The sequence below is a fragment of the Delphinapterus leucas genome, chromosome 6 (assembly GCF_059928025.1).
Source record: "Delphinapterus leucas isolate spDelLeu-1000000601 "Yukka" chromosome 6, BTC_Dleu_Yukka2, whole genome shotgun sequence".
Classification (NCBI taxonomy): Eukaryota; Metazoa; Chordata; class Mammalia; order Artiodactyla; family Monodontidae; genus Delphinapterus; species Delphinapterus leucas.
This window is the reverse complement of record NC_143134.1, coordinates 74,811,652-74,836,097: the sequence shown is the minus strand read 5'-3', so window position 1 is coordinate 74,836,097 and position 24,446 is coordinate 74,811,652. Positions and strand designations below refer to the sequence as shown.

Genomic DNA, 24,446 nt, shown 5'->3' with positions numbered 1-24,446 from the left:
AAGAAATGTAAAGACCATAAACCACTGGAATTAATATAATACCACAATTGAGAACAAAATATTTTATTTCTCTCAATAAAACTATAGTTTACAATAGTATTTACTAAATAAATTATATAATCTCTTTTACAAGCAATAAACTAAATCACAAATATTTCAAAGACAATGTATGTACACGACATAAGGCCTTTTATAAATAGCTTTGCTTTTCTCATTTCACTAGTAAACAGTGAAAAAATCTTTATAGAAGCTAATTTTCTATAAAGTATATGCAGACCTATTACACTGATCTTTATATGAAACCAATTTAAACTTTTAATGACATGGGCTGATTATAACTTTGAAAAAGAGCATAATTCAGATGTTACCATTTTGCATGGATAGATTTTTAAAAAATATATAAGCAGATTACATATGTTGCTTATGGATAATCACTGGATGCATGCAAAATGAAATAATGCAAGTGTCAATAGTAAAATAGCACTTCCAAGTCCGAAAAGGTGATTGGCAATGGTATAGAAAGCAGCTTAAATAGAGTTCATGCAGTTCTTCACAGTTCAGCAAGCAACAGCAAATGACAGAAGAGTGTGGTATTTTTCACATCACATCTGCCGATCAGCCTCTCGGCCGAGGCTCCCCTGACATCTCGCAGACTCCAAGTCCAGTTGATTATGACTCTGTGTGTAGTGGGGCTCAGCCAAGTTTCCTTTGGGAAATTGTGGAGTGGAGAAACTTCTCTCCCACAACCGTGTTCCTGCCTCATCCATCTGCTTAGGTGGTCACCATTTTCACTTACTGGGGGAGAAAAAAAGAAAGCAGACGTAAGACTAAGTTTTGGCATCAATTTATAATGGCGCCTCATGCTTGCGAACAAGTTCATTCTTTCTTCCAATGACTTGTGCCCGGAAAACATGCAGGTAGAAATGGGAGGGCATTAGGCCCGGAATTGATTCTTTTGCAATGATGAACATCTGCTTCCCTGGACCTGCAACATGTAAATTACACCAAGATCTATCAAGCGCTTACCACATCACAGCTTAGTGCTAGGGACTCTGAAGGAAACAGCTTAGTGCTAGGGACTCTGAAGGAAACAGCGCTGGCTAAGACACTCTCCTGCCCTCCAAGTGCACAGGGCTTTGGGGATGTGCTGTGGTATATCAGGCCTGAAGCCAATCAGAGCAACTTGAACATGGTCTGGAACTCATGAATGCTGTGTGCATTTTTACACACTATCCCTGTGGCTGGGGAGGAAAAAATATGTCCAGCAAATACTGGACCTAAGCTCAGAGGCAGCTAATTCAACCCCTGACAGCTGTACCAAGATATATACGGGGAAGCGGTACCATGGTCAGTCAGACACAATGGCTTAAATCTATTGATTCTCTCTAATTATTATCTCTAATTATTACAGCTACAGGACATTATGCAAGTTAGTTAATCATCTTTGCACCTTATTTATCTGTTAAATGGGAGTAATAAACCCTACTTTATAAGTGATAAACTTTTCTATGAGGAAATAGTATCTGTACAAATAGACACACATACATGATATACACAAATTCTGTACATATCATTTAGTGCCTGGCAATAGTAGTGTCTCCAAAATAGTAGTTAAGAAGGTTGCAGTTGGGATCACAGAGATTGTGTGGCCCAACACATTCATTTAGAGGCTGAAAATACTTGAGTAAACAGTTTGAAATGACTGAAAATTATTAGGAAAGAAACTATATCAAAGAGGATTCTGTTTAAAAGTATTACATCTCGTAATTTGAGCCTACTGTGAGTTGTAACTTTTGTTGTTTCATAGTTGAGACTGCTCCCTCTCATTAATCTAAAACATGTTCGCACTGTTACTTTCTATCCTGTTCTTTGATCTATATTTCTGTTTTTGTGCCAGTACCATATTGTTGTGATGACTACAGCTTTGTAGTAAAGTCTGAAGTCAGGGAGCCTGATTCCTCCAGCTCCATTTTTCTTTCTCAAGATTGCTTTGGCTATTTGAGGTCTCTTGTGTCTCCATACAAATTTTAAGATTTTTTTGTTCTAGTTCTGTGAAAAATGCCATTGGCAATTTGACAGGGGTTGCACTGAACCTGTAGATTGCCTTGGTATTACAGTCATTTTGACAATATTGATTTTTCCAATCCAAAAACATGGTATATCTTTCCAGCTGTTCGTGTAATCTTCAATTTCTTTCATCAGCATCTTACAGTTTTCAGAGTACAGGTCTTCTGCCTCCGTAGGTAGGTTTATTCCTAGGTATTTCATTCTTTTTGATGCTAAGGTAAATGGGATTGTTTCTTTAATTTCTCTTTCTGATCTTTCATTGCTAGTGTATAGAAATGCAACAGATTTCTGTGTATTAATTTTGTATCCTGCCACTTTACCGAATTCATTGATTAGCTCTAGTAGTTTTCTGGTAGCATCTTTAGGATTATCTATGTATACTATCCTGTCATCTGCAGACAGTGACAGCTTTAAGTCTTCTTTTCCAATTTGTATTCCTTTTATTTCTTTTTCTTCTCTGATTGCTGTGGCTAGGACTTCCAAAACTGTGTTGAATAAAAGGGGCAAGAGTGGACATCCTTGTCTTGTTCTTGATCTTAGAGGAAATGCTTTCAGCTTTTCACCACTGAGTATGATGTTAGCTGTGGGTTTGTCATCTATGGCTTTTCTTATGTTGAGGTAGGTTCTCTTTATGCCCACTTTCTGGAGAGTTTTTAATCAGAAACCGGTACTGAATTTTGTCAAAAGCTTGTTCTGCATCTATTTAGATGATCATATGATTTTTATTATTCAATTTGTTAATGTGGTGTATCACACTGATTGATCTGCATATATTGAAGAATCCTTGCATCCCTGGGATAAATCCCACTTGATCATGGTGTATGATCCTTTTAATGTATTGTTGGATTCGGTTTGCTAGTATTTTGTTGAGGATTTTTGCGTCTATGTGCATCAGTGACATTGGCCTGTAATTTTCTTTTGTTGTTGTTGTTGTATCTTTGACTGGTTTTGGTATCAAGGTGATGTTGGCCTGAGTTTGGGAGTGTTCCTTCCTCTGCAATTTTTTGGAATAGTTTCAGAAGGATAGGTGTTAAGTCTTCTCTAAATGTTTGACAGAATTCACCCATGAAGCCAGCTGCTTCTGGGCTTTTGTTCGTTGGAAGTTTTAAAATCACAGTTTCAGTCTCATTACTTGTGATTGGTCTGTTCATATTTTCTATTTCTTCCTGGTTCAGTCTTGGAAGATTGTACCTTTCTAAGAATTTGTCCATTTCTTCTAGGTTGTCTATTTTATTAGCATATGGTTGCTTGTAGTAGTCAGTTATCCTTTGTGTTTCTGTGGTGTCAACTGTAACTTTTTTCATTTCTAATTTTATTGATTTGAGTCTGCTCCCTTTTTTTTCTTGATGAGTCTGGCTAAAGGTTTATCAACTTTGTTTATCTTTTCAAGGAACCAGCTTTTAGTTTCATTGATCTTTGCTATTGTTTTCTTCATCTCTGTTTCATTTATTTCTGCTCTGATCTTTATATCTTTCCTTCTACTGCCTTTTGGGTTTGTTTGTTCCTCTTTCTCTAGTTGCTTTATGTGTAAGAATAGGTTGTGATTTTTCTTGTTTCCTAAGATTGTACTGCTATAAACTTCCCTCTTAGAACTGCTTTTGCTGCATCCCTTAGGTTTTGGATTGTCATGCTTTCATTTTCATTTGTCTCTAGGTATTTTTTCATTTCCTCAGTGATCCATTGGTTGTTTAGTAGCATATTGTTTAAGCTCCATGTGTTTGTGTTTTTTAGTTTTTTTCTTGTAGTTGATTTCTAATCTCATAGTGTTGTGGTCAGAAAAGATACTTGATACAACTTCAATTTTCTTAAATTTACTGAGACTTGCTTTGTGGCCCAGGATATGATTTATCCTGGAGAACGTTCCATGTGCACTTGAGAAGAATGTGTATTCTGCTGCTTTTGGATGGAGTGTTCTATAAATATCAGTTAAGTCCCTCTGATTTAATGTGTCATTTAAGGCCTGTGTTTCCTTATTGATCTTCTGTCTGGGTGATGTGTCCACTGATGAAAGTGGGGTGTTAAAGTCGCCCACTATTATTGTGTTACTGTTGATTTCTCCTTTTATGGCTGTTAGTATTTGCCTTATATATTGAGGTGCTTCTTTGTTGCGTGCATATACAATTTACAATTGTTATATCTTCTTGGATTGATTCTTGATCATTCTGTAGTGTCCTTCTTTGTCTCTTGTAATAGGCTTTATTTTAAAGTCTCTTTTGTCTGATATGAGTATTGCTACTCTAGGTTTCTTTTGATTTCCATGTGCATGGAATACCCTTTTCCATCCCCTCACTTGCAGTCTATATGTGTCCCTAGACCTGAGGTGGGTCTCTTGTAGACAGAATATATATGGATCTTGTTTTTGTATCCATTCAGCCAGTCTATGTCTTTTGGTTGGAGCATTTAATCCATTTACTTTTAAGGTAATTATCAATATGTATGTTCTGACTGCCATCTTGTTAATTGTTTTGGATTTGTTTTTGTAGGTCTTTTTCTTCCCTTCCTCTTTTGTTCTCCTCTCTTGTAATTTGATGTCTAACTTTAGTGCTGTGTTTGGATTCCTTTTTCTTTTTTGTGTATCTATTGTTGATTTTCGGTTTGTGGTTACCATGAGGTTTTGATATAGCAGTCTATACACACCCACAGCCACACCCACACCCACACCCACACCAGACTGTTTTCAGTTGCTGGTCTCTTATTTTTAAATGCATTTCCAATATCCTACACTTGTACCTTCTCTTCTCATGATTGCTAATTTTTATATAATATTTGTGTGTGGATGATTTCCTATCTTTACCATATGATTGCCTTTACTGGTGAGCTTTTTCATTTGTAATTTTCTTGTTTCTAGTCATGGCCTTTTCTTTTCCATCTAGAGAAGTTCCTTTAGCATTTGTTGTAAAGCTGGTTTGGTGGTGCTGAATTCTCTTAGCTTTTGCTTGTAAAACTTTTGATTTCTCTGTCAAATCTGAACAAGAGCCTTGGTGGGTTAAGTATTCTTGGTTGAACGTTTTTCCCTTTTGTCACTCTAAAAACATCATGCCATTCCCTTCTGACCTGCAGAGTTTCTGCTGAAAAACCAGCTGATAACCTTATGGGGATTCCCTCGTATATTATTTGTTGCTTTTACCTTGTTGGTTTTAATGCTTTCTCATTGTCTTTTTGTCAGTTTGATTAATATGCGTCTTGGCATGTTCCTCCTTGGGTTTATCCTATATGGGACTCTGTGCTTCCTGGACTTGGGTGGCTGTTTCCTTTCCCATGTTAGGGAAGTTGTTGGCTATTATCTCTTCAAATATTTTCTCAGGCCCTCTTTCTCTCTCTTGCATTATAGGAGTCCCAGAAGGAGAAATATTGGTGCATTTAATGTTGTCCCAGAGGCCTCTGAGACTGTCCTCATTTCTTTTCATTCTTTTTTCTTTGTTCTGTTCTAAAGCAGTGATTTTCACCATTCTATCTTCCAGCTCACTTATTCATTCTTCTGCCTCATTTATTCTGCTATTGATTCCTTCTAGTGTATTTTTCATTTCAGTTATTGTATTTTTCATCTGTTTTGTTCTTTAAACTTCTAGCTCTTTATTAAACATTTCTTGTATCCTCTCGGTCTGTGCCTCCAATCTTTTTCTGAGATCTTGAATCATTTTTTACTATCATTACTCTGAATTATTTTTCAGGTAGATTGCCTATCTCCACTTCACTTAGTTGTTCTTCTGGGGTTTTATCTTGTTCCTTCGTCTGGCACATATTTCTCTGCTGTCTCATTTTGTCTAACTTTCTGTGTTTGTGGTCTCTGTTCCTCAGGCCGCAGGACTGTAATTCTTCTTGGATCTGGTGTCTACACCTTGGTGTGTGAATTTGGCCCAGAAGCTTGTGCAGGCTTCTTGGTGGGAGGGACTGGTGCCTGCCCACTGGTGGGTGAAGCTGGGTCTTGTCCCTCTGATGGGCAGGGTCACATCAAGGGGTGTGTTTACAGGTGGCTGTTGGCTCAGGATGACTTTAGGCAGCCTGTCTGCTGATGGGTGGGGCTGTGTTCCCACCCTGTTTGTTTGTTGTCTGGTCTGAGGCATTCCAGCATTGGGGCCTGCAGGCTGTTGGGTGGGGCCAGGTCTCAGTGCCAAAATGGCGACCTCCAGGAGAACTCAAGCCAGTGAGTATTCCCTGGGGCGTGCACCACCATTGTCCTTGCCCCTGCAGTGAGCACAGCCGACCCCCACATCCCCAGGAGACCCTCCAAGACCCACAGGTGGGTCTGGCCCAGGCTCTTATGGAGTCACTGCTTTGCCCTGGGTCCCAGTTCATGTGAAACCTCTGCATGCCTTGCAAGAGTGGAGTCTGTTTCTCCCAGTCCTGTGGAGCTCCTGCACTCAAGCCCTGCTGGCCTTCAAAGCCAAATGCTCTGGGGGCTCCTCCTCCCAATGCCAGAACTCCAGTCTGGGAAGCCTGCCATGAGGCTCAGAACTCTCACTCCTGTGAGAGAACCTCTGTGATATAATTATTTTCCAGTTTGTGGGTCACACACCAGTATGGGATTTGATTTTATTGTGAATGTGCCCCTCCCACCATCTCGTTGTAGCTTCTTCTTTGTCTTTGGGTGTAGAATATCTTTTTTGCTAGATTCAAGTCTTTTTTTGTTGATGGTTGTTCAGCAGTTAGTTACGATTTTGGTGTTTTTGTGAGAGAAGGTGAGCTCAAGTCCTCTACTCCACTATCTTATTTCTTGTCCCGTTGGAATCAAGTTTTTTTAAAACTGAGGGTCTTGTAGAAGTTTCTATAAACTTTGTTAAGCACTCTCACCCTCAGGGTACAAGAATGTCAAAGTTGGGTGAGAACTGCCAATTCTATATCCATGTTGTAATGTAATCCTGGGATGACATGTTTGGTTACCCGAAAGTGTCCATTTATAATCCTAATAAAATGAGGTGGCCTGACAGGTCTTCTTTTTTTTTTTTCTGACAGGTCTTTAAGTCTTCTGCGGAACTTGAAAGCACAGCATCTCCCTGCTTGTAAACTTGGCCACAGTGAGCTGGCTCCAGAAGGCAATTTTATTATCCATTATTTGGTATTAAGTGTGCAATAATTTTCCTTTCTTCAAATTATAATCCACAAGTCCTATATTAGCCATCAGTGAAGAGACAAAGTGTCAGCTGTCTGTCTACCCTGGGAAGAAACTCATAGCTTGAGTTTATTCTTCAAAATATGGTGCATGTAGAATCCCCTCCAGCTCCCCAACATGAAGATGGGTTCTTCAGGTATTAGTGCCCTGAACGCCAGCAACTTCTTCTGATGTGCTGAGACTCAACCCTCTCCTGACCTGATGGATTTAGAAACAGAAATGGGAACTGGTGCTTTGGCGAGAGAACCTAGCCATATCTCAGGTAAGGGATGGCAGAACATTTCAGTTCTATCACCAACTGAACTGCGGTGTTTGTTCGTTTGTTTATTTATTTATTCAAACATCTTTATTGGAGTATAACTGCTTTACAATGGTGTGTTAGTTTCTGCTTTATAACAAATTGAATCAGCTATAAATATACATATATCCCTATATCTCCTCCCTCTTGCGTCTCCCTCCCACCCTCCCTATCCCACCCCTCTAGGTGGTCACAAAGCACCGAGCTGATCTCCCTGTGCTATGTGGCTGCTTCCCACTAGCTATCTATTTTACATTTGGTAGTATATATAAGTCCATGCCACTCTCTCACTTCGTCCCAGCTTACCCTTTCCCTTCCCCATGTCCTCAAGTCCATTTTCAACGTCTGTGACTTTATTTCTGTCCTGCCCCTAGGTTCTTCAGAATCATTTCTTTTTTAGATTCCATATATATATATGTTAGCATACGGAATTTGTTTTTCTCTTTCTGACTTACTTCACTCTGTATTACAGACCCTAGGTCCATCCACCTCACTACAAATACCTCAATTTCATTTCTTTTTATGGCTGAGTAATATTCCGTTCTATATATGTGCCACATCTTCTTTATCCATTCATCTGTTGATGGACACTTAGGTGGCTTCCATGTCCTGGCTATTGTAAATAGAGCTGCAGTGAACATTTTGGTACATGACTCTTTTTGAATTATGGTTTTCTCAGGGAATATGCCCAGTAGTGGGATTGCTGGGTCGTATGGTAATTCTATTTTTAGTTTTTTAAGGAACCTGCATACTGTTCTCCATAGTGGCTGTATCAATTTACATTCCCACCAATAGTGCAAGAGGGTTCCCTTTTCTCCACACCCTCTCCAGCATTTACTGTTTGCAGAATTTTTGATGATAGCCATTCTGACCGGTGTGAGGTGATACCTCATTGTAGTTTTGATTTGCATTTCTCTAATGATTACTGATGTTGAGCATCTTTTCATGTGTTTGTTGGCAATCAGTATATCTTCTTCGGAGAGATGTCTATTTAGGTCTTCTGCCCATCTTTGGATTGAGTTGTTATTTTGATATGGAGCTGCATGAGCTGCATGTAAATTTTGGAGATTAATTCTTTGTCAGTTGCTTCATTGGCAAATTTTTTCTCCCATTCTGAGGGTTGTCTTTTCGTCTTGTTTATGGTTTCCTTTGCTGTGCAAGAGCTTTTCAGTTTCATTAGGTCCCATTTGTTTATTTTTGTTTTTATTTCCATTTCTCTAGGAGGTGGGTCTAAAAGGATCTTGCTGTGATTTATGTCATAGAGTGTTCTGCCTATGGTTTCCTCTAAGAGTTTTATAGTGTCTGGCCTTACACTTAGGTCTTTAATCCATTCTGAGTTTATTTTTGTGTATGGTGTTAGGGAGTGTTCTAATTTCATTCTTTACATGTAGGTGCCCAGTTTTCCCAGCACCTACTGAAAAGGCTGTCTTTTCTCCATTGTATATTCTTGCCTCCTTTATCAAAAATAAGGTGACCATAGGTGCGTGGATTTACCTCTGGGCTTTCTATCCTGTTCCACTGATGTATAGTTCTGTTTTTGTGCCAGTACCATACTGTCTTGATTACTGCAGCTTTGTAGTAGAGTCTGAAGTCTGGGAGCCTGATTCCTCCAGCTCCATTTTTCTTGCTCAAGATTGCTTTGGCTATTCGGGGTCTTTTGTGTTTCCATACAAATTGTGAAATTTTTTGTTCTAGTTCTGTGAAAAATGCCAGTGGTAGTTTGATAGGGACTGCATTGAATCTGTAGATTGCTTTGGGTAGTACAGTCATTTTCACAGTGTTGATTCTTCCAATCCAAGACCATGGTATATCCCTCCATCTGTTTGTATCATCTTTAATTTCTTTCATCAGTGTCATAGTTTTCTGCATACAGGTCTTTTGTCTCCCTAGGTAGGTTTATTCCTAGGTATTTTATTCTTTTTGTTGCAATGCTAAGTGGGCGTGTTTCCTTAATTTCTCTTTCAGATTTTTCATCATTAGTGTATAGGAATGCAAGAGATTTCTGTGTATTAATTGTGTATCCTGCTACTTTACCAAACTCATTGATTAGCTCTAGTAGTTTTCTGGTAGTATCTTTAGGATTCTCTGTGTATAGTATCATGTAATCTGCAAACAGTGACAGCTTTACTTACTTCTTTTCCGATTTAGATTCCTTTTATTTCTTCTCTGATTGCTGTGGCTAAAACTTCCAAAACTATGTTGAAATAATAGTGGTGAGAGGGGACAACCTTGTCTTGTTCGTGATCTTAGAGGAAATGGTTTCAGTTTTTCACCATGGAGAACGATGTTGGCTGTGGGTTTTCCATATTACGTTGAGGTAAGTTCCCTCAATGCCTAATAACTTCTGTGTTTTAAAAGAACATTGCCCCTGAGTGTCAGGAGCTCATGGAACAAGGATACCCCAGGGACTCTTTAGTGTGGTCATCTTAGCCAGTCTGACTGCACGCGATCATACATCCACACAGATGCCAGTGTCTCTTCCTAAGCATGTGATGCTTTGAGAATGCATGATATATTTTAAATTCTGGGACCTGAAGGTAAAGGTGTGATAACAGTTGGCATGAAAGGAGTAGAGGTTTTAGGTATTTCTGTGGCCTTAATCCTTAGCATTGTTTATCCACATATGTGAGTAAGTGTGTGGGTGTGTGAGAGGCTTGTATTTTTATTTCCACTTAAACTCAAGTACTTAATTCTGTGATTGAAACTACACCGTAATGCACACATGTGGTCAAAGACTTCAAAGCCTTTTCAATAAAATTATTTAAAACACAGACACAGAGAAATAAGGGAACATAGCAAAGCAAAAGCAGTTTGTTTGCTAACCACAAAGCCCTTTGGGAGGGTGGACTGCACTTTTTGGGAGCCAGATTGCCCCAGGGGACCCCCAAAGTATAGATCACTTCAAGATGGGCTAAGTTGGAGGGTCTGAGTTTTTAGAGCCGGGTGCAGAGGGCATCAAAGACGAGAAGTTTCTCTTCCAAGGTCTCATTTCTAGGCTCATTTCCAACCCTCCCTTTTTTTCTATATACCCTCAACCTACTGTTTAAAAGACATATTTAGCCAATAGAATTTCATAAGATCTGGAATGTGCTGTGAGGGGATTTAAGGGCAGAGCTGAAACAAAGCAGAACTTCAGGACAGTCAGACTGGCTAAGATGACCACGCTAAATAGTCCCTGGGGTATCCTTGTTCCATGAGCTCCTGACCCTCGGGGGCAATGTTCTTTTTAAACTACAACTGCCTCACAGTTCCGCTCCAGGGTCCCACAGAAGCAGGATCTTTTCCTGTCTGGTGTCCAAGGGCAGCCTCATTTTCAATTCAAGTTGAAATTCTTTGCCAAAATACCCTTGAGGAAAATATTGATTTCTCTCCAGGCTATTGTAGGTGGCAAGTCCCTTATTTCCTTTTCCTATACTGAGGCCGTTTTCCCCAGCCCCACTGTTTTCCTTTCTAGTTCGTATTGTTCTTTTGGCCAGTGTTCTATCTGTTGCCATGAGAGCACACCAGCTCATCCTGCCTCACTCCCCTCATTTTAGTCTGAACTCACAGCATCACCACAAACACATGTAAAGGCTTCACAACGCCCCACCCTAATCATCCCCTTGGGTCTGGAGTCCCCTCCATCTCTGTGCTTCAAACACCAAGCAGCCACCATGTTCTCTGGAAATCTTTTTTTTTTTTTTTTTTTTTTAACATAAGGCTCTATATTTACTTTTTATCACATTCATATCTACCTCATATTGGGGGTACTTCACAAGGCACAGTCACTTGGAAATAGATTGGAATAGGGGATTTCTCTTTGAACAACCGTTGCTGGTGTCCAAAAGCGCACCACTTTTTTAAAGGAGGTGAACAAATACATAACACTAGTGCTCCAGAAATCAGGACACAGTCTGTATATATGGAGTCCAATCACACTGCTATGGGGTTTTACAGCTGGAAGGAAGCTTAGGTCTAAATTTCCTACCTTTGCACTTAAAAAAATATTTAGATTCAGAATCAGTGGTGAAATTATTCTTTCCCAAGAACCAGAGGCTACAGGGCCTTAATTGAGAAGCCTTGAGGCAGAAGGTGGGACTTGGAACAACCTTGAAGAGTATGTACAATTTGGATGAAAACTACCATGTTGTGCCTATCTGGTAGAATGTTTGTTGAATTCTGAGGTGTTGGCAGCACATGGAGTACCAGGCCTCCTGCCAACCTTCAAATGCCCTATCAAAGCGTTCCACACCAACCAGCAGATAGATTACTGATAAGAGGAGAACAGACCCAAGAAAAAGCTGGCACTGATTTCAGATGCCTCGTGGGATGTATTTAGGATTACGGCCTCTCAGTTCAAAACTGTTAGTGCAGCAGCAGTATTTTAATTCAGTTCCCTGCCTGATTAATTTGTTTTCTAAAGACCTAAGAAAAGCTGGAGGAAATCAGTGATTTATGTGGGCTGACAATTCTACAGTGGACTTCCCTGCATGAGAGTGACTTCTACTAATTGTAAATCCAAATGGTCACCTTGTTATCTAATATATCATGCAGCCCTGGGGCTGCAACCAAATTCACTCTGGGTAGTGTAGGGAGAGGAATATGGTACTGGTTTCATTCAAAAAGGAGCACTGCCTTGGGATGAGGCCACTGGCTTCTCTCTCCCTGTGTAGAAGGAAAGGGTGAGATGCCAGAGGCCCCCAGCCACAGGCTAGAGTGTAGGAACCAGAAGCTGCACCCCTACCAAGACGCCCCTCTCAGCACTTTTCTTGGTACCATTTTTCTTTACAAAAACACACAGTAGCCAGCATGGATTGAATTGTGCCTCCCCCGCCCACCCGCCTTCCCCTGACACCCTGCATTCATATGTTGAAGCTCTAACCCCTAGTACTTCAGAATGTGATCTTATTTGGAGATACAGTCTTTACAGAAGTAAGGAAGTTAAAATAAGGTCCTTAGGGTAGGCTCTGATTCAATAGGACTGGTGTGCCTATAAAAAGGGGAAATTTGGACACAGAGACAAGCCACACACAGAAGGAAGACACAGGGAGAAGATGGCCATCTACAAGCCAAGGAGGGAAGCTTCCCTTACAGCCCTCAGAAGGAATCAACCCTGCCAACACCTTGATCTCGGACTTCTAGCTTCCAGAACTGTGAGACAATACACTTCTGTTGTTTATGCCACCCAGTTTGTGATATTTTGTAATGGCAGGCCTAGGAAACAAATACAGTAGCCATTACTGGGATTTAGAAAGTTTTTTTAAAAAAATAAGGATCCATATTTGAATTTTTTTGTACTTAATCCTATCCTCCACTGGGGGCTACCACCAAAGCTACAGTTACCTGGGGGGTGGAGTGGCTGTAAGGGGACAACCTGTCAAAGATTGAAAGTGAAGAAAAGGTTTTTTTCACTCCATATTTTTTGATACTTCATTAAAGTTGCTGCCTGAGCAGCAGAAAGAAGCATTTTCTGGGTTGAATCCCCAAACTGCCATAGGGCCTTTTCAAAGAGGCTCAAGTGGAACTGGCCTTAATGGATGAGAAGGGCACGACGGGATCCTAGGGAAGATTAGCACCTTCATTTCTGTGCCTGATTGTAATTGCAGCCTCTAGTTCAGCTTGCAAGGTTGAGGTAGCTGCCTCTGCCGTTTGAAGGATGTGCCCCTGCCAAACGTGCGTGCACAGCAGTGGGAGGCCACCGTAAAGTACACGGAGTGGAGACAGCCCTCTGAGCCTCGCACTCGCACTTAATAGCAGCGTTCAATTCAAGGATCTCAAAAGCTCCTTATCCTGGTTGGTCAGAGGCGCCTTCCTACCACTAGGTGGCAGTAGGGTCTGCTGCAGGAACGCAGTCCCAAGCCCAGTTCATAAACTTGAATGTGATTAAGGTTCACCTTAGAATCAAGTTCATTTTTCCTCCGATGTAAAGCAAAGCTAACTGGCCAGCCATCTTAGGAGGGCCCTTAGGGAAGTGATACAGATTTCCCTTTCATCTAGCACAGAAGAATTATAGGATGCTCAGAGCTGAAGGACCCTGTCAACAAGCTGACTGGGTCTCAGCCCTGTATGTGTGGGGAGCTTTTAAAAATACCATTGCTCTGGTCCACCCTCAGGGATTTTATTTCTAATACACAATATGTCCCCAACAGGTGACTATATCAGTTAATACATTCGTTTACCTGACACCTTTTTGCGAGGAGTCCACAGTAATTTGGAAACATCTACCCAACCTCACAGTGACTAAGCCAGGGAGACCGGAAGTGAATGAAAAAACGGGGCCAAGCGTGGTAAAGAGCGTGTGTGCCCTTTCACATGTCCTCGGTAAGTCACATGTCCTCGGTAAGGCGGTGTAGTTGAATAGTGTCCCCTGAAAATTCACGTACACCTGGAACCTTTGCAATGTGATCTTATTCAGAAATATGGTCTTTGCAGATGTAATTAGTTGAGTTCATCCTGGATTACGGTGGGCCCTAAATCCACTGACTGGGGTTCTCACAAGACGAGAGGATGCACAGAGGCACAGAGGCACAGGGAGGCAGTGTGAACTGGGGCGGGGATTAGAGTGTTGCAAGTCAAACAATGCTGAGGACCACGTGGACCACCAGAGGTTGGAAGAAGCAAGGAAGGATCCTCTCCTAGAGCCTTCACAGGTACCAGGACCCCGCCAACACCTTGACCTCAGATTTCTGGCCTCCAGACTGGGAGACAAATTTCTGTTGTTTAAGCCTCCCAGCCTGGGGTACTTTGTCACGGCAGCCCTAGGAGCACAGGCAAAGACAAACCAAAGGGAAGCCAGGCCCTCATCTCCACTCCCTAGTCATCCTCATACCATCCATCACACTTGGGGAGGCCTTATTCTTTACTAAGTGGACAGTATTTATGCATCCTCCCTTCTACCCAATTTTCCCATTCCTTCTCAGGTCCCAGGAGGGCGAATGGCATGAAGGAGGACAGCCCAGCTCACAAGGTCCACAGGTGTGATTTAAACTTGCTTTCCCTAAAGTTCTCATTTGTTCCTAATCTGGTTCCTTTTGAATTGCTTTTGTGTTTTCTGAAGGCTCAGGAGCCTAGCAAACACTGGCTTCCTATGACGATGGAGAAGATGGAAATCAAAATCAGAAACAAAAGCAGCAGGGAAAGTGTGGAGGGAGTGGGGGAAGGAGAGAGAGGCTGGTGTTAGGAGGTAAAGAAAGAAGAATAATGGTGCCACCCAAGGAGGGCCTGGATGAATAGACTCAGCCAAGCGCAAGAGCAGAACTGGCCTTGAGAAAGGTGGAAATCACCTGGCCTGTGAGGCCAGGATTCACTGTAAAGCTAGGACAAAACAGCAAAGAATCTACCATAGCCCTGTATGCTGTCATTTAATTGTTAACTGTGGGCCTAATACAACTGAAAAGCCAGTATGCGTTTATAACTCCAATTCCCTAAGCTAATCCTTAAACAGCAGTTTAATACTGTTTGTTAAAAAAAAAAAAGAAAAAATCCGACAGTGACCTCCTAATCCGGCCCAGCGGGTTGCCTCATTAATTTGAAGCTGGCATCGCTCTTGTTGCAGGACAGGAATCCCTCTAGGTGCCACGGGGTGCAGGCAGCTGGATCCATTTTTTCAGCTTTTCCACATGTCTTAGAAATATTATTTGGTCAGTGACTTAAGAGGGTCAAGCCTTCCTAGAGATAAAAAAAGGGCCCTATTTTATTCTTTCTGAAATCTCTTCATTTCTCAACGATGTGGTCATATGGTGAAAGAAAATGGCATTCTGGTGAAATGCCTTACAAGCCCAAGGCAGCCTTTGCTTCTTCTCTTCCTGTTTTGGTCTCACTAAAACCTGCCAAAAACTCGAGCAGCATCTTTGTTTGGCGGGGACTGTAGCTCTCTGCTGAGAAGCGACAGAATTGCCACTGTTTCAAATACACATCTTTTGCAGCAGCCAATGCTGGCTCACGCAAGGAGGGAGTCAAGAGACCCGATTCTTCACATACAAGTCATTAATGTCAACGCCAGCAGAGTCAGGTCCAGAAAGGCAGTTTCTCTTGCCAAAAAGTTCCACTGAATTTCCTAGGACCCCCGTGACCTAATTTAAAGTGTTTTTCTTCTCTTTTTTGGGCTTTTTTTCATACATAATAGTCTGGTAAGCTGTTAATTCACAATCATTTTCACTTCTCTGCCACCCTCCATCCCACGATGAAAGAGTATTATTAAGCACCGTAAAGACACATTAAATAACGAAGCTGTCCAACAACTGCACATCAGAGCACACTGATCTCCAACACCGGCACGGCTAAAAAAAATGGCTTAACTGTTTCTTTGCCCACAGCTATTTCTGTACTTCAGCCACCTTGCAAGAAACACATATCGGGATGAAAGGACATATTATTGAGAGGCTGTTAATATGGAAAAGTGTAAAAAGACAAGGGCATAACCTCAAGACCTAAATAACACAAGTGAGAAAATTGTCGTTTTGTGGCAGCCCTCTTTCAAACTTCTATGTTATTTAAAAAAGCAACTCCATTATCTCCCACTTACCCATTCATTCTCAGCTAGTCATAAAAAAAGGACACGCTCACCCATGACATTTTTCAGCTGCACTGCCTTTGTTGCTTGTTCCTCTTTCCGTTAACACCAAATTGCATTCTACATCAGGTAAAGGAGTCGCCTGAGGAACTGAAATAATAAGCTGTCGTGATCAGTGCCTTAGAGTATCAGGCTATGCAAAAAGTGGAATCTAGCCCTATTATGAAGATGGCATGACTGCCCATTTAAAAGCAAGAGCCTGCTTATCTCTGTTGTATTCTTTTAAATACCCTAATCTGTGTCATCAACTCAAAACTCAATGGAAACACCGCTTTGGTCATTGGATAAAATCATCTTCAAAAACACGATGATCTGAATATTTGAAAATGAATCAGATAGCCTGGAACTACAGCGTGAAGGTGAATGGCCTTTTCCAAGCAATAACTAGGAACATGGAACCTGAACCAAATGCTTCAATAAGGGTGCTGGAACAATTAGCAGCCTTTTAAGGTAAGCTATCCTTTTAATTTCATGTCAAATTATCAGAAAAAGCAGGATAGCTGGCCTAATTTACACGCACATAATGCACATAACGTGGGTGGATCTTTAATAAGGAAATTTCATATGTTATCTGGTGTGCATAAATCACTTGATTTTAAATCATATTTTACAGTGATATAAACAGTATTGTCCATTCGTATGCAAACAGTAGCACTAGGGGATTAGTTACAACTACCAATTCTTAAAGGAGAAGAAACATTACAAGATAAATCTATGTTTTGGTTATAACACCCAATATAATGTCACCACAGAAGCCTTCAACTGCCCTTGCAGTAAGGATGGCTACGATTAAGAGGATTCTAATCAGGTCAAGAGGAAGGAGAGACAAAGGTGTAGGCAAGATTGGTTTTCCCTTCTGATGCTTTTCTTTGCCATCCACTCTTTCACAGTGTGGAGGCAAATGAAAATATTGAAGGGAAGGCAATGAGCTGTATCCTTTAAGATTGGAAGAGCATGCTAAATAAAAATCTCCAGCATGAAAACACACCCTGGAATTACAAGTTAATGGTGCAGAACTTTCTAGATGCATTGCCACAAAAATCAAATACTGTGACGGATGATGGTAGAATATGTGATGAAACAGTGAAATTTGAAGAAACAGCTATAGCTCTTCTGGGAAAAACCTTATTTCTACAACTCCTTGTAATTTAGAATAAGTCATGGCCAGTCAGACCTAGAAGGGGTCTTAAGAGGTGACTTAATGATCCATTTCATAGATGAGAAAACTGAGGACCAAAAAGGTTGATTAATTCAAGGTCAGTGATTAATGAGAGGCAGAGATAAGCATAGTATCCTGGTGCCTATTTCTAATTAATTCTTGTCTTATTTGATTCTGCAAGAGTTGAAAGGACTAAGTTAAAGTACTAGAACAATGGTGTGGGGGACCATTTTGGGGGGTCCATGAGGTCAAACTATTTTCCTATTAATACTAAGATGTGATTTACCCTTTCATTCTCATTCCCTCTCATGGGTGCCCAGTTGAATACAGTCGTGTGCCAGATCATGCCAGACCAATGTAGGTAGAAGCTGATATGAGAATCCAGCTTCTTCAGACAATAGGGACTGCAAAAAAGAAAAATAATGCCACTCTTCTCACTAAGCTTATTTTTGTCCTGGAAAAGTTATTTTCATAAAAATTTATTTAACATTTTAATAGTTACTATTTTAAATGAATGAGTATTTTAAAATTTTCGCATTTTAAAAATATAAAATATTGATAGACATAACCCCCACACACAAAAGCTATTTGGGATCCTCAATTTTTAGAATGTAAAGGGATTCAGAGATTAAAAAGTTTAAGAACTGTGGCACTAAAACTTGAAAAAATAGAAAGGAAACCAAGATGAAAGTGGAATTTTATAAAAACTACTCTCCCTTTTTTTTTTGCAGTACGTGGGCTTCTCACTGTTGTGGCCTCTCCCATTGCAGAGCACAGGCTCCAGACGTGCAGGCTCAGCGGCCATGGCTCATGGGCCCAGCCGCTTCGCGGCATGTGGGATCTTCCCAGACCGGGGCACGAACCCACGTCCCCTGCATCGGCAGGCGGACTCTCAACCACTGCACCACCAGGGAAGCCCTCACTTCCTTTTTGGATCCATCTCTCACCTTCATGAGGAGCATGATTCCAATGAGATGGACACATCAATCAATCAGTAACAACTACAGTGATACGGTGCTTCATGGTTAACACTACAGTGATAGGGGGCGTAGGTAGGAGCTGGATTTGAATTTTGGCTCTGCCATTTACTAGCTCTGAGAGCTGATCAGTTAAGCCTCAGGTTCCTTATCTGCATGAATGGAGACAAATATAACACACACCTTCATGAAAGAGCTAGCGTAAGAGCACTGGGATAGTGCCTGCATATGGTAAGCACTCATATTGGCCATTCTAATTATTGTTCAAAATCCTATGCTACAAAAAGGCAACCTACTGAATGGGAGAAGATATTTGCAAATGATGTGTCTGATAATGGGTCAATATCCAAAATGTATAAAGAACTCATATAACTCAATGTTTTATATATATAAACAACCTGATTAAAAAACAGGCAGAGGACCTGAACAAACATTTTTCCAAAGAAGACATACAGATGGCCAACAGGCACATGAAAAGATGCTCAACATCACTAAAATGCAAATCAAAACCACAGTGAGATATCACCTCACATCTGTCAGAATGGCTATTATCAAAAAGACAACAAATAGTGTTACGAGGATGTAGAGAAAAGGGAACCCTAGTACACTGTTGGTGGAAATGTAAATTGGTACAGCCACTATGGAAAACAAACAGTATGAAGATTCCTCAAAAGTAGAATTACCATATGATTCAGCAATTCCACTCCTAGGTATATATCCAGAAAAAAATGAAAACACTAATTCAAAAAGATATACACACCCCTATGTTCATTACAGCATCATTTTCAATAGCCAAGTTATGGAAGCAACCTAAATGCCCATCAATAGATGAATGGATAAAGAAGATGTCACACACACACACACACACACACACACACAATGGAATATTACTCAGCCATAAAAAAGAATGAGAATTTTGTAATTTTCAACAACATGGACTGACCTGGAGGGTATTATGCTTAGTGACATAAATCAGAGAAAGACAAATACTATATGTTTTCACTTGTATGTGGAATCTAAAAAAATAAAGGAATGAATAAAACAAAACAAAAACAGACTCATAAATACAGAGAACAAATTGTTGGTTCCAGAGGGGAGAGGGGTGGCGAGAAGGGCAAGATAGGTGAAGGGAATTTAGAGTTACACACTACTAAGTATAAAATAAACAAGTTCCATACAAGGATGTATGTAATGTACAACACAGAGAATACAGCCAATATTTATAACTATCAATATATATGGAGTATAATCTATAAAAGTATCAAATTACCTGAAGCTAAAATAATATATTGTAAGTCAACTATACTTCAATTAAAAAAAAATAATAAAAGCACAAAGTCTACCAAACAGAAACAGACTCAGACATAGAAAACAGACTTGTGGTTGCCAAGGGGGAAGGGGGGTGGGGTAGGCATGGGTTGGGAGCTTGGGATTAGCAGATGCAAACTATTATATAGAGAATGTATAACCAACAAGGTCCTACTGTATAGCACAGAGAGCTATATTCAATATCCTGTGATAAACCATAATGGAAAAGAATATAAAAAAGAATGTATATATGTGTAACCGAATCCCTGTGCTGTACAGCAGAAATTAACACAATATTGTAAATCAGCTATACGCCAGTAAAATAAAGAAAATGCCCCAAATATTTCACAGCTTATTGTTATTAGCTATAAAATAAGATGAAACTAGATCAGTTTTTCTCCAAGCTTGGTGAGAAAAGTTTCTACTGTCTTGTTACCCTCCTACAGCCCGACTTCCCTCTCCTTTCCTGTCCTCCAATGCTTCTGAATCACAACAAACACTGTGCTAGGAGGACTGGTCAGCTGATCACACAAGCCAGCTAACCACCACCGCTATCTCTTTCAGTTCTAAAGGCCCATGATATTTCTAATTGGTCCTCAAATGCTCTCAATACAAGCAACAATTAAATGCTGTGGCTTTTCCCTATGGCTTCTTAGGAAGCATTATCCTTTTCTGAAGGAAAGCTTTGCTTTTCAATTTCAAATAAAGACATTTAAAAAACCCAATAAAGTTAGACACTAATAAAACCAACATTCTTAGAAATAAAACTGATAGTACCAAGGAGGAACAATCAAAACAATGAATAAGATAACTTTTCTACCAAAGGAATAAGGGATAACAGATAAGGAACTGGCGCCAGCAATGCCATTTAAGTACCTTGTGATTTTACATTCCACTCAGGAGTATCACAGGCCCCGGCTGGTGCAAATCTGGTTTTTTGTAAAGATACGCGCAAGTGCATGAACCCTCAGCTCAGGAAGATGAGATTTCACCTGGTCTTTCAGCTTTCCTGATTTCTACTTCCAGATGAAAATTTTAAAAATACCGTATATTTTTTCCTAGTTAATTCCCTATCTTCTTGGTTGTGGAGGGGAGTCAACTCTTCTGCAAGGATTTTGCAGTATAACCTACTTTTTTTTTTTTTTTTTTTTTGCGGTATGCGCGCCTCTCACCACTGTGGCCTCTCCCGTTGCGGAGCACAGGCTCCGGACGCGCAGGCTCAGCGGCCATGGCTCATGGGCCCAGCCGCTCCGCGGCATGTGGGATCTTCCCGGACCGGGGCACGAACCCGTGTCCCCTGCATCGGCAGGCGGACTCTCAACCACTGCGCCACCAGGGAAGCCCATAACCTACTTTTTTAAAAAAGTGAAGGCAGTGTGGGGAGGAGTATTGTTCAGTGCAAAAAGACCGTGTACCACAACTGGGATATTTACGGTGTAAAAACAAAAAAATCCTCTCACAATGGTTGGTGGGGAGGAGGTTGCTGTTTTATACAGGGGGTCAAGGAAAGCTCATCTGAGAAAGAGATGTTTGGGCTGAGACCCGAAGGGAGGGAGGAAGCAAGCACGGGACAGCTGAGAAAAAGTGTCCAGATGGAAACAGTAAGGTCCTGAGGCAGAAATGTGCTTGGTCTGTGGGAGGAATGCCCAGGAGGCCAGTGTGACCAGAACAGCGTTTGCAAGCACAGAGTAAGGCAGGAGGTTAGAGAGGCGGGGGAGACCAGACAGGCATAGGGCCTTAAGGACTTTGGATGGTGCGCTGGGAGAGGTGGGAAGACGCTGCAAGGCTTTGGGCCGAGGAGTAGCAATTTGGGGCTGATGTCCTGCAGAGCACACTTGAGGAGATACAGTGCAAGGCTAGGGGATACGGGGAAGCAGAGGATGGGGGCGTGCAGATGTGCTGCTGTAGACACACACCGAGTGGTGTGATGCCCAAGGTCGAGCCTGCACATGGAGAGTGATGGAGAGTGTTTGCTCAGGCTCGGCAAGGCTTTCAAAAGTAGCAAACTCGGAATCAGCACTTGCCCGTTTCACGAGACTTTGTGTGGGTGGAAGGGGCGTGCAGAATGAGCGCGAGATGTACTTTGTAAGGAAAATACTCAGTCTCCTCTTTTGCAGTCCAGACCATCGGGGTATCTTTCTGGTTCTCAGCTAACAATTCAGTTAAGCCTCCACAGACAGCTTGAGGCGCATTAAAGGATGTTCCCATACGTGATCACTCACAATCCTCCAAGCAGCCTTGTGAGGTAGGGAGGGCAGGTGTTAGTTCCCTCCTTTGGCCGATAAGGACACGTGGAGTGTTGCCAGAGCTGCGCCAGGTCCTTGCTCAAAACCCGCCAACCCCCCACCTTTAGCAGGAGTTAACATAAATCTTTAAGTCACAGGCTCTGGAGATAAGAAAGGAAGTTATAGGGAGAGACAGACAAAAACATCAGATGGAACCAGCAGGGACCAAGATGGCGACAAATCTGACCTCCGACAGACCCTGAGTCTCACTGTACACTGATTTTACTACATTAGCGAATTAAATGATACACCTACTGGTGGCCACGACCGGAGATTAAGGACCAAAAAAGGATAAAAAGAGAGTGGCACCCCACTCCCTCGAAAAGCCCTGCCCCTTCCCAGGTGGACTAATGCACATGCCTCTCCATCATTAGCCTCACTCCTCCTCCCTTTGTCTTTACTCTTTAAAATACAATCCTTTTCACCACGTGGGTGAGAAGTTGATCTGTGAACTAAGTTCTCGCTTCTCCGTTTTTTGGCCATTGAATCAAGCTTGTGCCGCATTGATCTCAGCTTCATTATTTGGCTACACGAACCCGAATGGAAAAAGAACGTTTCCCAGCTGAGGCAGAGGGCCTTAGCCAAGCTAGGGCCTGGGCACAGTCCATATGACTTAATTCGGTAACGAGAAGTTTCTGCCCAGATCACACAGCTGGTGACAACTGAGGGAGGGAGTGAGTCAAGATCATTTGGCACTGAATTCAGGTTCTTCTCATAACCTGGTTCTGTGCCTCTTAGGCTACCAATTTATCAAGGGAGTAAGCCCAAGCCGAAGAAGATTCACACACAAGTGGATACAGTTGAGTCAAAGAAGACCTAACTCGGGCTTCCCTGGCGGCGCAGTGGTTGAGAGTCTGCCTGCTAATGCAGGGGACACAGGTTCGAGCCCTGGTCTGGGAGGATCCCACATGCCACGGAGCAACTAGGCCCGTGAGCCACAACTACTGAGCCTGTGCGTCTGGAGCCTGTGCTCCGCAACAAGAGAGGCCACGATAGTGAGAGGCCCGCGCACTGCGATGAAGAGTGGCCCCCACTTGCCACAACTAGAGAAAGCCCTCACACAGAAATGAAGACCCAACACAGCCCTAAATAAATAAATAAATAAATAAATAAAAGAAGACATAACTCTGTGGGCAGTGACACTGAGGCACCCCACTTGGCTTCAACAGTAGGGGATTTGTTCTCATCACATACAGTGATTTAGGATTTTATGCTAGATACTCTTTTGTGTGCTGTTCTACAGGAACTGTGGGACGACATGGCTTGTGAAAAGACACACCATTTGTAGAAGTGACAGGGTGCTATTATTTCTTTTAAAACCCAAGCATGTCTGATCTTACAGAACTTGTTCTTGTGTGAGCCATGGCCCAGGCCCATTTATAAACCTGGAGGGGAAGGGGAAGAAACCAGAAATTACTTACTAAATAGACATCAAGCACGGAGGCATTATCATCCTGCATTTCCAGAGCATTTGTCTCAGAAGCCAAGTAGATGGTCCCCTCTTCCAAGGTAAAGGTTGAACTGGAAGGTAACCCTTTACTGGAAAAATAAAGAAGAATGATGAGCATGTGACCTTCAGAAAAAAATCAAAGGACTTCTCCAAAGTGGTGGCTGAGGTGGGAAAACTTTGGGGCAAGAAAACAAATTTAGGGCATTTGAAGGAAATATGGTTATACCTAAATAGATGCTCACTTGAGTTTCAAGGATTTGGCTTTACTGACAGTGCCTTTTCTCTGTCTACTTCAGCGCGTGAGACACTTCACACTTCTGAGAGGTGATCTGTGGGCTCCACGCTTTGTGAGGGCGGACTGCTGGGAATTTAGAGGCCCACCAGTCATCTCTGACTCTGAACAGTTAGCTCTCACTGTTTAAATTCTTCTCTCAACAGTACTGATGCTTTGCTAGTTTATAGAAGATAACCTTGCGCCTCATTAGCAGTGATGATTTCTATTGTTTTTTTTCTTTTTCTTTTTGGCATGAAAGGTTCAATTACATCCATGGTTCTCAAAGGAGCATGGGGGGCTGGTGAAAGCCCAACCTCCTGGGCTTGTAGGATTGAAGGAAGGAAGGATTGAAGGAATGTACAATCTTTCCCCCACTGAAATAAAAATTAGTTATGTTTTTAACCTGTGGAAATTTGCACGTGATGGTTTTGCAGGAACAAAATATCTACAAGCAATGGTGGAAGAGTGTGACGTTGATATTAGAAGAGGTGGGCTAGGGGGCTGGCTGTCGGCCACGTGGGACAAACCTGGCAGCGGGCACTGGGGCTGAGAGCCCGAGTGCAGAAGACTGGCCTCCTCGCTCACTCCCCATCACCAGGGCTGCCACCCCTTCGGGCTGAGCTCTGAGCTCACCCCGTTGAAAACGCTCCATCTAAGTCATCCTCTGGGCTTCTTGTCTGAGCTTCCCAGCTGGACAGGTGACTACTGAGAACTATTGCCCTCCCCTAGTCTGGGGACTACACATAATTCTACTTGTGTACATGTTTACCTATTAACTGAAGATACATGAAATAGAAATTCTGAGGTTTTCAATATTAAAAAAAATCGTCAAAAGAATTGTGTGGATCTTATGAAATCAGGTTCATTTATATAACATATAATGCAAAATTGTAAGAATCCAGACTAGTAGTAAGAGGAATGAGAAGAAGGGATCTCCCATAGGTCTTCCATTTGGTGATATTTGAGA

General features: G+C 41.7%; 1 protein-coding gene and 1 long non-coding RNA gene across 5 annotated transcripts in view; one reads left to right on the top strand and one right to left on the bottom strand.

The window, feature by feature from the left end:
* LOC149748973 (uncharacterized) overlaps positions 1-23,543 on the top strand; it is a 55,188-nt gene extending 31,645 nt beyond the window's left edge. For 2 of the 3 annotated variants that reach the window (XR_016393567.1, XR_016393565.1), the window contains 3 exons: positions 7,021-12,607; positions 13,604-16,476; positions 17,917-23,543. This is a non-coding gene — a long non-coding RNA (uncharacterized LOC149748973). The remainder of the gene's footprint in view (positions 1-7,020; positions 12,608-13,603; positions 16,477-17,916) is intronic. The other variant, XR_016393566.1, reaches the window with a different exon arrangement.
* The window catches only part of PIP5K1B (phosphatidylinositol-4-phosphate 5-kinase type 1 beta), a 327,449-nt gene continuing 303,034 nt past the window's right edge, over positions 32-24,446 (bottom strand). For both annotated transcript variants that reach the window (XM_022573556.3, XM_022573557.3), the window contains exons 14-15: positions 23,177-23,294; positions 32-795 (exon numbers count right to left, since the gene is read on the bottom strand). In XM_022573556.3, the coding sequence (XP_022429264.1) occupies positions 793-795; positions 23,177-23,294 (121 nt within the window). In that variant the 3' untranslated portion in view covers positions 32-792. The remainder of the gene's footprint in view (positions 796-23,176; positions 23,295-24,446) is intronic.